Source organism: Canis lupus, chromosome 2, assembly GCF_048164855.1.
Source record: "Canis lupus baileyi chromosome 2, mCanLup2.hap1, whole genome shotgun sequence".
NCBI lineage: Eukaryota > Metazoa > Chordata > Mammalia > Carnivora > Canidae > Canis > Canis lupus.
In genome coordinates, this window is record NC_132839.1 from 11,068,340 (window position 1) to 11,082,636 (window position 14,297).

Genomic DNA, 14,297 nt, shown 5'->3' on the forward strand with positions numbered 1-14,297 from the left:
TTCTTGACTAACCAACTGTGCCTAGAAGCAATACTCTCAAACATCAAAGACCAGACCATGAAAAGCCTTACTGTCTTGATTTTTAACACTTACTCTTGAGACACTTTCTCAGAATGTAGCTGCCGTGCTATGAAGACAGTCACATCTAGGCATTTCAGCCAGCCTCAACTCAGCCACATGAGTGTGTCACCTTGGAAATTCAGCTCAGTTAAGTATAATGTGCCTCCAGACCCAACCACAATTTGACTGCAAACATGAGAGATCCCAAGTAAGAACAGCTAATTGAGCCTAGTCATTACACAGAACCGTGTGTGATGATATTAAATTATTTTAAGCTACTAAGTTTTGAGAAGGTAATGATGTGAATAAAAGAAAACAAGAATCACCCATTATCAGGACCAACAATTTTTCTTCTGGTCCTTTCTTCTTTCCTTTTGCAATCAAAGGCATGAATCCTACAGTACAGCTGTAAAAATCATCTTGAAACCCTGAAGGAAATACCAAGACATTTTTAGAGACCTTGACCCTGAATTCCTTGGGCTATAAAAGAAGCACTAGCAACCACAAACTTCCTGACTTCAAGATAATAGAAAAAAAAAAAAAGAAAAGAAAAAAGAAAAAAAGAATCTCCTACTTGGGTTTTTGGTCACATGTAGCCATGTAAATAAGTTGATACTCAGGAATAAACAAATACACAAAACAATGTCGTTAGCTACTTTGCTAAACAAGGGCTGATGGTTCAGCTTCAAGTTTTATGGGCAAAGAGTCAGTCATACAATTGCAAAATTGCCAAGAGTACATAAAGCAAATAAATATAAAACTAGCTGCTCAATGAGAACCCAAACATTTCTGATAATGAATTGAAGGAAATATCTCTCATATCCTTGTTAAAAAAAAAAGATATGATGTGATGTCATATATGACTTACTCATTGTTAACAAGTTAAATATAGCCTTATCCTTCAGAGTTAAATATTTTATAACATCTCTCCTTCAACAAAGGCATAATGCCAGTTAGTCCAAAGAGATTCTACAAAATGAAGAACAATGAACTGCAGTTTTACAGCTACTGGCAATCTGAATAAATCCAATAATAAAATTCAAACATTGAGGAATTGGTGGCCAATGATTTCTACTACCAATCTTCATAAAAACTTCTTGCTAGTAAGCTTTTGATCGATCTGATAAAATCTTCCACTGTAATGCTCCAGACTCAAATTAGCATTCTCTTAAGGAAACTGAAGAGCCTAATTAGGATATGTGCCTGGGTGGAAAACTATAATTCAGTGTACACACTGTCTGAGATAGTAGCCAGTAACGGAGTAAGGATTTTCTCACAGAATGTTTCTGTTCATTTTACAACAAAAATGGAAAACTGTGATGCTAATAACCTAGCCCATATAGTATATGCCCCATAATTTTTTTTTATACTCTGTAAATTTAACTTGGAAAAAAATTAAATTGTACTGCCAAATGCTCTCTTTGATTGTATGTATATGTGAACATGCTGTTTGAATATGGGAGCTGAGAGATTCTGTGACTTCTGGCTTGCATACTTGAATGACTGTTGATATCCTTTAGTGAGAAAAGGGAAAGAAGAAAGCCCAGTCTGTGTGAGGACAATCATGAATTTGAGGATCCTATGGGCCATCCACATGGGGGATGGGAAGTATACATAAGAGTTGAAATATATGGGACTTAAATGTCAGAGAAATTTAAGAAAATACACATTTGTGAATAACCTGCTGACTAAAATGGCCTTAACATTTCATTCCCCTTAGCTTGACTAACATGATAGATTTCTTCCCAACTCAGGATTGCTTACTTATCTTTTTTGACTATTTATTTTAGAAAACATAATCGTAAATTCTTTCTGCCTCTTTGAGATGCAATTTTTTTTTTTTTTTTTTAAACAACAGCAACAACAAAACCAAAAACATCTGATGGCTTCACAACCCAGAATGTCTTTCTTAGGGACCTGGGAGCCATCTGTTGGAAGTGTAAGTAAACATCAGGGGAGATAGTACTCCTATCTCCCAGTTTTTGTGGGAAAGTAGAAGCCTAATTTTGGTGGGGCCAAGTTGTAAAACTCTCATCATAAAAATGTGAGAAGTTTCTTTTCCCTTTGGATAGAGCAATTAGCGAACATATATGGCCTTTAACTTCTCCAACACCTTCCAGTACTTTAGGGCTTAAGAGCCTGTCTGATCTCCGTTTCAGTGAAATTTAGATTTTATTTTGGCCTCTATTCGGTCCACTATTTTAAGAGCCTTAAATAAAGTTTTCCTGTCCCTGTGTGGTTTTTGATTTGACACTGTCTGTACAATAACTGAAGTCATGAGTAGATAGGCCTAAGGACAGATCAAAGTGTGAAGAGGACAGGATCTGGGAGAGACCTAAAGGTAAAGACAAAATGAGAAAGAGAGGAGGAAGAGCAAATGATCAAATAAATAAAGAAGATAACAGAATAGTGAAGAAGTGATTCCTTTTCATATATTTTTTTTAGAATATTTTGGGAAAGGCTGCCTTAGATACCATTGAGACTTACCCTTCAGTTAACAAAAATCAGTAGGTGATTGTACACGAACAGGACTATTTTGCTTTCATGTTAAATTAATTTTACTGAATTATATTGGAGTGTGATGCTCATAGTATATATTAAAAGACATTTTAAAAGATGTACATGATATATTTTGTGAGTTTACTGTAAAGATGTTGAGGAAAGAGTTCATCACTGTATCCCAGAGGGCCTTCATTACATTACTACTTGAGAACCCAGGAAAAATTTCCCTCTCATCCCTGTACCAGCAATAACTGAATAGCTTTGCTGGTCTCTTCAGTAACACTTATGGCATGCATATAGCAAATGTAGGGAATTTCATAGCATAAAATAAAATCACATTATGACTTTATTTTCCTACTTGTTCTTTCTTTTCCTGTGCCTCAATTTCCTCACCTCCACAAACTGTATCTTTTTGCTGTATGTACATTTATAAACAATCTTATCCTTAATTTGGAAACAAAGTGAGACTTCCATTAGTAAAAACAAATTTCCTCAACTCATATTCAATAGGCCATTGAATTCTAGCTTCTTTCTAGCTATTGGGCCTGAAACAGATTCTCCAATCTTTCTGAGCCTCAGTATCCTTATCTGCAAAGTGAGGATAATAATCTCTCTCTCTCAAAGTGTTAGTGTGAGGATTGAATGAATGAACAAATCCAACGCATTTAACACTCTAGTGTTCAGTTAGTCTGAACTATTCGTTATATGTGGAGAGTAGGAGCCTGCGAAAAAAGAAATATTGAAAATACTAAGAGGAAAATGATGAAGCCAGTAATCAGTACAGGTCTGTTAGACTCTGAAGCTCTGCTCTCAATCATAATGCAGTTAATCTTTAGAAAAGGATCTCAATCTGACTTTACAAAATAATTGCTTATGTAGCTTTCTAATTGTACAGATGTTTAAGCCACTACCTATGCCAGTATAACATGAATTTTTGAGTGTGGAATCAGCATATGTGTATTTAAATATGCCCCTCCCCCCAACCACCCCCCACCACCCCCCACCAACCATTCCCCTGCCAAAGGCCAGGAACCATCACACTTCCTGTAGAAAAGAAATTATGTTCTTCAATACTTCTATGAAAAGGCCCATTGTTCCTACTAAAAGTTTTGGCTTTCAGGTCCCCAGATATAATTGTTTTTTAAAGCATGTACAACGTAAAGAAGTTAAAAGTAAATAAAACTGTGAGCAGATACCCCGAGTAGGTGATTTTGATGGGAATAATGTTGAATACCTTGACAGACAACTAAATCAGAAGCAATAAGCAATGGACCCCTATGGGCATAAGAAATAAGTTTGATTAACCTACTCCTATCTGTCAAAGTCTACTTTATCACAGAAAATCAAAGAGAAGAAAAAAAGACCCCAAACAATGGAATATTGTGAAATAAAATTCATTTATCTATATCCTGAAAACAACATATTGAAATTCATTAAAAGGATAAGCCGAAGAATTGAGATGATTACTTTTGGAGCCTACCTTGCCATATTTCAAGAAAGAAATAATCATCAGCAGAAATGATATAGAATTTGTCTTTTCTGAAAGACCATACCCATTGATTTTGCCTAATATTTTAGGATTTGTTAAACCCATAGCTTTGGGTATGGTGTATTGCATATTGGACAAATCAACAGCAACTACTCAAAGGTCACATACCTTTTGATTGGAAGCAAGTTAATGTGCAGGCTTTCTGACTCTCCCTCACTTCCCTGGTACTAGTATACCTAAAATTTAGATGATTTACCCAGAAGAAGCTAATAGCGCATGCAAAACTTCCCGAGTAAAATAAGAATTTTAGAAAAGGAGATTAGACAATGAATAGATGACGAGTAACGACAGATTCAGTGGAAAAAAATACATAAAATAAGGGGAGAAAAGTTAAAGTCTGAAGTTTACTACCCTTCTAGTTTTGGAGATACAAACAAACAAACATAGCCCAAGCTACACTCTATTTCAAGAACTTTCTTCAGGCAAGGGGATGAGTAGAGTCAAAGGATGAAATGAATTCCTAATCCTTCTTAGGTAATGACAGTAGGTGGGGATCCAAGTTGTTCCAAAAAGGACCATGGCAGGTTAACAGAAATAACTATCAGAGACGTTTGCCTCACTTTGGTTCAAAAGCCTATTTGACAAAAATGGACTGAGTAATTTTGCCTTATCCCTGAATGATATGGCATGAGTACTAAAGGAACCTGTATAATAAGAATAAAGAGAAATCCAAATAAAAACACACAAACTTAGAAACATACGCAAAAACAAAGTCAGACACCTGCCCATACATCCTACACTGTGGCTCTATTTTAGAATCTTATGATAGAATGAATACACAGCATTCAGGGTTTCTCAAGCAGCTTCTCATGAAAGTTATGAGGAAGACCCACTCCTCGACCTCTAATTTCTTCCCTTCTATCTTTATTTCTTGCTTTGTAACATACTATTGCCAGGGGGCAGAAGGGGCAGATAAAATATATTGGAGTCTGTAGATTTAAAATGCTCAACTTCTGATATAGGACTAATAGTGCAAATGAGAGAAAATATCAATAATTTTGATATTGAGTAATTTTTGCTTGATTCTAACAGGTCGCTGATGGTGTTTATGGAAGTCATTTTTGACTTGGGTAGCCTTGGTGGGGTAGCCAGGGGAATATTCAGGGAAGTATTCTAAATGTTTATGGAACAGATCATTTGATTATTTGGCTAGAGTCATCCCTTCAATCTTTTTTTAAGTTCTTTTTACCTCCCAACATGAGAAAAACAAACTATCTTTCCTTTATTGTTTCACTTAGAGGTATAAATGAGGTAAAACTATATTATATAAGAAAAAAATGAATAAAATTAAAACTAAAGTAGTTAAAAAAAAAAAAGAAAAGAGAAAAGCATAAGTGATACAAGGTAATAGATTATACCTTCAGTAAGGCAACTAAAGTCAGTAATCGCCTAGAAGCTGACTGGGTGCAGTTTGAGTCCAAGCCCAGGGGCTTCTTTTCACTGGACTGAAGTGGTTATCTACCTAATAATTACAAGAAATTAGGCAGAAAGAAGCTACTTAATTTTCTAGCTTCATGTAGTAGTTGGTCAGTTCAAGTGTACAACATCTATAAATTACTCCAAACTTATCCTTTCTCTAATTTACTCTAATTCTAAGCTACGACCACAATTATATTACACTCTATTGATCTCTAATTCCTAGGTTAGGTTCTCATCAACAAAATAGCCACAAAGAAGTATAAAATGGGAAAGAAGAATAGTAACAGGTTTTCACAACATCTAAGTATCCCCAGCTATTTTATAATGTACAGCTTTGAGATGAAAATACTAACAATTTTATCAGCATGCTTGTTACATATCTAATGAAGCTAAACTTTGGCATACTATCTGGCAAGTTAATCAGAGTGTGGCTTATTATGATGATTATTTATCAGTAGATGTGCAGTTCAGGAATGACTATATAATGTAATGAGGGGATCCCTGGGTGGCTCAGCAGTTTAGTGCCTGCCTTCAGCCCAGGGCGTGATCCTGGAGTCCTGGGATCGAGTCCCACATCAGGCTCCCTGATGGAGCCTGCTTCTCCCTCTGCCTGTGTGTCTGCCTCTGCCTCTCTCTCTCTCTCTCTCTCTCTCTCTGTGTCTCTCATGAATAAGTAAATAAAATCTTAAAAAAAATAAAAATAAAAAATAAATGTAATGAAATAAGAGCATTTTTAACAAACATGCCAGAGTTTCCATATTCAGTTAAGGATATCTCTTTAAAATAGTCACCTAGAGAAATTGTGTATTTCTAATAAAGTTATTGCTGCTACTTAAGGCATTTTGGTAACATCTTTAAACCTAACTTGGAAAAAAAAAAAAAAACTAACTTGGAGATCATTTATTAAAATTATCATTACTTTATCTTAAACAGAATTCTTATTCTAGGGTGGATTTGATTCTTACCTCCATTTAGTTTCAGTGTAAAAGTCGGTCTATAAATAACAGCAGTCAGTAAATTAATTACCATTATTTCTAAGATACTACTGTATAGGATTTTCAAATATCACAAAATGGTAGGTATGGGGCTAAACTTAAATCCAGAAAAGTGTTCTAATAATATTTCAAAATGAGAAAACTTTATACAAGAAATCTGGAGTCTTAGTTTTCCTTGGAAAACAATATCATGACTTAGTAGCACTGGGCAAGTGTTCCTCAGAGTAACTATTTGTGGGAGCGAAACAGAAGTTGACCCTTTTAGAAGAAGAAATTTATTTTATTTATTTATTTATTTTTTGTAGGAAATGTATTTTAACTTTAAGTCCCTGATTACACAACATACAAAAATACAATGACATTAGGGGAACCTGACTCATTGTGGTTAAGCCAGTTAGCATACTTGGTAAAACTAAGTTGGCATTTTGGGTGGCCAAATACTTCAACTTACCTCATTGCTAGCAGATTACCTATCCTTGCCTTGTTGGACTCTGGAGTAGCCTTAGAGTTTGTTTTGGCCAATAAAATGTAGATGGAAATAAAATGTATCACTTTAGGGCAGAAGCTTATGAACTAGCATGCAGTTCACACGTCTGGACATCTAGCTATGAGGCAATATCCCAAGCAGAAGTTTTTCCATCAGCCTTGACCCTGAAGAAAAGACAACGGAGAGCAGAATCACAGTCCATAACAAATGGGTAGCATGAGTGAGAAATAAATCTTTGTTATAACCCATGTGATTTGGGGACCATCTGTTACTACTATCTGACTTAGACTATCCTGACAGACACCACATATTTACATTTCCTCCCTGGTCCCTATGAGCAACGAAACTTGTGACCCATGCTTTTCCCGTAAATTCCCTCCTAATTTTAGAATGTGAAAAATTGAAGCTCAACAGAGTTACATAATTTGTTCAGAGCTATTAAGTCTCTGCCAAAGTCTACACACTTACTTTCTTACTCTCCTGCATCTTAATATATGACTGGAATGTTTTGCCATTACTTCTCTCACGATGCTGTAAATAAATAAAATGGCTTTGAAATGTATTGTTTTCTAAATTATCTAATCAAAGTAGCTATCTTAATTTAACAAATTGCTAAATATGAATGGTTACATTTTTTGAAAGATTTTTCTAGAAATCATATAAAATACTTATGTTATATAATTCTATATTTGGGTTTATTTTGTAAATATTCTTTCTGTACCACTTTAAAATAATTTTTAAATCATATTTATTTTTTTGCATACAACTCATTTATTAATATTTAAAAAAATCAAATGCAAAGTAAACTTGGCTTTTTTCCCACAAAAATGGGGAATACATCTCTGTAAAGAAATCTTAAATTATTTTTACACACCAGTTTGTTGCTGGGATTTATAGTTTTAGCAAAAAACAATTAATGGGGGGGAAAAGCAACTAATGGGCAATCACCAAAAAAAAAATAATAATAATAACAATAATAAAATAAAACCCCCAAACAAAATAACATTAACTGATTAATATATAAAACTTTTTACAATATGGTAAGCAATAGTAACTGATCAGAAAACACCTTGCTTAAAGTAATTTTCATACAGATTTCTATTATAGTGCAGTTCCCTCCCAACAACTCTGAGCCCATTAAGAGCACTTCTATACATACAAAGACATAACAAAACGATACAGTATTTATTGCAACAAATTAAAATTTGTCATAATATATGTAACTTAAATACCCCCCTCCCCCAGTGATAAAGTGGCTTCTTATTCCTTAAACATAGAAATTCTGCTCTTCATTGTAGAAAGATGAAGTCCTCTCATTAAAAGGCACATTCTTATCTGCAAGAAAAACAAAAAACAAAACTTTAAATGCTCATCCTGGAACAATTCAAAAACATTTCAAAATATTCCCAAAGTTATTTGTTTCTATAGTTTCTGTAAATACAATTCTTTACTTCTAAACCTTCAGAAATGAGGATATAACTGAAGCTACATGCCTAAGTATACTCTGAAACAAAAAAAATGTGTTTGTTTTATTTACTTGAAAGAGAGTGTGTGTGTATGGAAGCACCAGTAGGAGGGGCAGGGGGAGAGGGAGAAAGAATCCCAAGCAGACTCTGCATGAAGTCTCAACCCAGGGCTTGATCTCATGACCCCAGAGATTATGATCTGAGCTGAAATCAAGAGTCAGATGCCAAACCTACTGAGCCACCCAGATGCCACTCAAAAAATGTTTTTAATATTTATAATTCAGTTACAAAGTGTATCCATATAGAACTTTTCCATAAGGTTGCCTATTTTCTTATTTTACTGACTAGTTTTGGTAGTATGAGTTTACATTTTTATCACATACATCTTTTTTAGGCCTTAACTCTAATTCTACACCAGGATGTACTATTAATCTAAACCCACTGCTTTCAAGAAATTTCTGCGGGTAAGACCATTACAACCAAAAAGTATTTGGAGTAAAAGAACAGCCAAGGGTGTGCAGATCTTACTAACTTAATAAGTCTTTCTTTACAATCACCAGCAACATTTAAAAATTCATTGGAAATATGAATGACTATACTCTCTTCCAATTTATTATTTTATCTGAATCTTCAGTAAACAATCTAAAGCTAATGAACTTTTAATATATTTTAATTTGAGGATAAATTTAAGCTTTTTAACAAAGATACTGAAGGCTATTAAAAAACAATGTAACCTAGTCCTCATTTTTACACAACTCTTATCCTTTGCATGCCTGAAACTCTTGATCGTTTTGATAATGAATTTGTGGACTATGAAAAAAATCAGATGAATAAATCTTGCAGTTCCATTTAGCAGAGTAAAAACATAAGATGACAAGTACCTAATTCCCAACTGTAGCATTAAATAGCCTTTTGAACTCAGGCTACTTATCAGAATCTAAGCAACATTTAATGATGACACTGTAAGATGTTTTGGGATCAAGAAGTACCTAGTACACGAAGAATCTCTTATTGTACAGTTTCAGAAATGCATTTTAAGATTCATAATCAATCCCAAAACATATGTGAACATGCATACCTATTATTTTGCATATATCCAAATCTTATTGAAGAGAAGATTTATCTTCTGATCTTATCTTTTTATTTTCCAGAAGATAAGATTTATCTTATTTATCTTATCTTTTTATTTTCCAGACTGTACAACCTGTTTTCTCATTGCATTCCTTGAATTGGGATTGCCTCAGAATTCCATTCTAGATGTTTCATCCTGTCTAGCACTTACAATGTGCTATGTAGAACCACTATTCTCTAGTTTCTCTGGCACGACTACACTAAAGACCAAATAATAATGAAGATGTTTTTTCTACATGCCCCATAGGAAATATTTTTAACCTATTAAGAATCAAACCTGTCATCTTCTAGCCTTAAACCTGGCCTTCCTCTCACCCTCTTAACACATACAATGGTAACACAACCTATCTAGTCACCATTCCACCAGTGGGGGCACCAAGGCCCTCTGACTACTACTCATGCCCTACATCCTATTGAGTATTACTGCCTTGTCAAATGTTTTCATTTCCTTCATCTCCTAAACTAGCTTTTGCTTCTGTTTTTTATACTTCTCAACTGAATAACTGAAATAGCTTCAAAAAATTAGACCTTAGTTTCTTTCCAACTCATTTTTTTTTTAATAAGGTCACCAAGATCCTTTTCCTAGAACATGTATCTCATAGTATCACTCCACACCAAAGCAGTTAATGATTTATGACCACTTTCACAAATAGTAAAATCGAAATCCTTAATATATATTTAGTTATGTATATTTAACATGGCCTTCTTGATCTGGCCCCAAATCTGACTGATTTTCCATGATCCTAGGATATATCCTATGTTAAAGGGGCTCACAACATGCCAAATGCACACACTCTCATACACGGCATCCCTTGACACATGCTTTCAGTTGAAAAGCAACTTTCTTTTTTCATAAGGCTCTTATTAGAATAACTTACTAGTTTCGAAAATAGCTGCAACTTAAATTTATCACCTCCTCAGTGAACTCTCCTATTTTCCACCCCAAACGCAGTTTCTCAGAGATCTCACAGCAATTTAAAAATGTGAAGCCTTAGTATGTATGGCATCAGGAAAATAACCAAGAGTTTCCAGTATCTGGTGAGGCAAAGTTGTACAAGGCAGACTGAAGGTTCAAGCTTAGACACAGAATGAGGAATACATAATATAATCTGTGTGGACTTGTTAACAACATGTTCTTTTGGCCAGAAAGTGGCAGGACTAGAGGTTCAAGCCCCAAAACCAAGCAGAACAGTAAGGCTACCTTCTCGCAGGGATGACTAGATTTCACAGTTTCTAAAACACATTTTTCATATTTTAACATCTCTGACCCTGAGATGCATCTTCCAGCTGATGGAAGGCATCTTAGAAATGTGATCAGACAGGTGGTGGTTACTATGTAGTTGCCACTGCCTATATGTGCACAAAGCTGATCCGGCTCTTTGTTCTTTGTCACTTCAATAGAATTACATGCATTGTTGGTATTATAGAGAATGAGTTTAATGTCTTGAATGCCTTTAAAAAGATAATATCATGAATTATTACTGAAGCAAAAGTTACTGTATGTGTATAACAAATGAAAGTAGTAAACTATAGTTTATTATTGGGGAAGCAAATGTTTACTACCGAAATAATGGTGAGAATTCCATATTTTTGCCAAGAAACAACCGTGACTTTAAAAATGGGAAGATGTCCCAATATCCCAAGTAGACGAACCTTTGCTAATTTCTGTTCTGAAAAACTATTACAAACCAAGAAATACACCCGAAGGCAAGAGCAATTGCCGAATTCTTTAGAAGGGAGGAAGAATGCAAAAGTATTAAGAAGCTGGTGTGCACAATTCCACTATTACACAAAAATATCATATTATTTCATAATTAAATTGACTTCTTTCTTAGTGTTACAGCTTAAAATTAATAATGTCTAGATTAAATGAATAATGGTAAAAATCTCCATAAAACTTATGTTACCTTAGCATGAAGGGAGGTATAGAGATTCTTCAATTAATACCGTTTAAATTTTGAATTGACAATTTTTAAGCTGTAAATAACTACTGAAATTAACAAATTTAAGTTAGAATTTAAGATCTAAAAAACCCTAAGAACATTATATCCTTGCTAAACCACATTCTATGGCAGTGACATGTAGAACAAGTACAGACAAATTTATTTCAAATATAGTCTCATGTGAAGACAGGTATCAGTAACCACAATACCTAATGCCTTGATTTATTTAAAATAGGGTATGCAACCTATTGGTTTGTGTGTGCTACTAAATTTAATACATACATTTTTTTTTTTTCTAAAATGACATTCATTTAATCACCAAACATACACTGAACTATCATCTGCCAGGAAAATTGCTTGATACTGGGAAGATGGTGATGACAAAAAAAGAAAAAAAAAAAAAAAAAGAAGAATTAACATAATTCTCTCTTATTACAGACTCACAAATACAGCATGGAAATTACTTAGAGGACAAAAAACAACCTCAGCCTAGAAAGTAAGCCTGAATTCTATTGGCATCTTGGTCCATTATTTACTGGATAAGTTATTCTTTGTAAGAATGGGATAAAACAGTTTCCAAGTGATTAAGGATGTCTTTTTATGGAACTCTTCTGGATGAAAACAGAAACCATTACAAAGCCCAAGAGCTGGAATAACATTTAGAGATGCAGTCCAGTCACACTACTTGTCAGGTGACTTGGTAAGGAAATAGAAACAAGATTCAGGAGACTGAAGTAAGGATATTCAGTTATCAATGACAGAAGCTCAAGAAGCACTTGAGTCTACATAATCACCTTCTGGTGCTCCTAATTTTACCACAGCACTTCTCAGTCATGAGTATTTAGTCACTTAAGTCTAAAGATTAGATGCAATGTCAAATGCTCTATTGTTCTACCATTTACAGCTGTATTAAAAAAAAAAAAAAGCTAATCTGTTTATGATGTTAAATTCCTATTACTGCTCTGCAAAACTGCTACTCATGAACAATAATTCCCTAGAACTCATACCTTTATTCAGTGACCACCAAAGGCAAATATTTCTCTTACCAGTTGCCAAATTTAACCTTTAGAAAACATTCTGAACAGTCAGGGTGAAATATTATAAGCTATCTATTCAACACTTAACTATCTCTTTTGGTTTGCTAATAAAAATATTGACTTTCTTTATGTTTTTGGTTTTGCTAGCAAAGAGGAGTAGAAGACTGTTAGAAAGAAGAGGATAGTTCTGAGAAATTTTGATTTCCTGATAAAGAGACTGATTTGAGGTGGGTTCTTGCTTCTTACCCTTTTGTTGCCTGAAACAGACGCGATGGCTAAAATAATAGCAGCCATAGAAGCTGGATAAAATAAGCATGAGGAAAGGATGGAGAAAACTGAATAAATGTAAACATTATGATCGAACAGCTACTGAACTGATACCAGGATTCAATTACTACAGACTTCTTATGACATGAGAAAAACTCCTGAATTCAGAAAAAAACTTCTGTAATTCTATGTTCTTTATTAAAATAGACAAAAGTAAATATGGAAATAAAGCAGCCAATCTTAGAGAAATAGAGAGTACAAAAGTGGTTTCTGGGGATTGAGAGGAGAGTGAAATGGGGAGTTGCTACTCAATGGTTATAAAGTTTGAGTTATGCAAGATGAGTAAGTTCTAGAAATTTGTTCTACAGCATTGTTAAGTATTCTTAACCCAATAAAGAAAAATCATCATGGTTTTCTATGAGATAAAGAGAATGTTAATAAATCTTATGGAAACCTCAGTTTGAGTACTTTTCAAACTTCAAGAATGTCCTGTCTTTTCATATTATATAATGAAACAATGATTAAAAGAAAAGACACTATTTTCAAGGACAACCTAAAAGCTAACTGAAAATCTTAAACTATCTCAACAGTTACAAATCTACATCAGGTTCAGAAACAAAACAAAACAAAACTGTCCTAATGGAGTCCAGAGTATTGTTACTCTTTATTCACTTAAATATATTTGCAAATATTAGATTCCTGGAGTTTTTTTTTTTTTTTCTCTCTCTCTCAAGTTCTTTTAAAGATACAGTATCTGTGGCTTCTAAAGAATGACTACTAACTGAGAACACTGGGAAAGGTTTTAATAACTTGTGTTTTAATTTTTCATAAACTTGAGATCTTTGTCCCTGTATTGCCTTTAACACCATTCATGCATATCAGCTTCATGGTAGTTATGCATATTCATCTATCTCACCTTAGACAGACTGCAATTCAAATAATCAGAGGAGAATTTAAATCCTGAACAAAAGCTGTAAACATTTCATTAAATGGATCACCTGCTATATAAATAGAAATTTGTCATTTAACTGTTGTATAAGTTTTCATTTAATAGTATTAATTTAAACCAAATCAGTCAAATACTTTTGCTCTAGGTCTGTTCTAACACAAGAGCTACTAGCCACATCTGGCAATTTATAGTAAATTTTAATAAAATTAAAATTTCAGTTCCTCAATCACACTAGTCACATTTCATATCCTCAAGAGCCACATGTGGCTAATGGCTATCAAATTATATAGGACAATTCTAGACCATGCAATGATATGAGAAAACAGCATTACCAAATAAAATCTGATGTAACATTTGTTAAAATAATATACAAATGATTCATGTTTTTAACCAATAAGCACACTGTGATGTCTAATTATTAATGGGATAAGGCAAATTTTCTTCTAAGGCTCAGTGTCCACAGGAAAGTAAAACATACTGAAAGAAGAAGAA

At 33.9% G+C, this 14,297-nt stretch overlaps 1 protein-coding gene across 1 annotated transcript in view; it reads right to left on the bottom strand.

Moving 5' to 3' along the window:
- Positions 1-7,743: 7,743 nt before the first annotated feature.
- The window catches only part of FAM174A (family with sequence similarity 174 member A), a 35,606-nt gene continuing 29,052 nt past the window's right edge, over positions 7,744-14,297 (bottom strand). Inside the window, exon 3 of the mRNA XM_072789540.1 lies at positions 7,744-8,347. Within this exon, the coding sequence (XP_072645641.1) occupies positions 8,344-8,347 (4 nt within the window). The 3' untranslated portion in view covers positions 7,744-8,343. The remainder of the gene's footprint in view (positions 8,348-14,297) is intronic.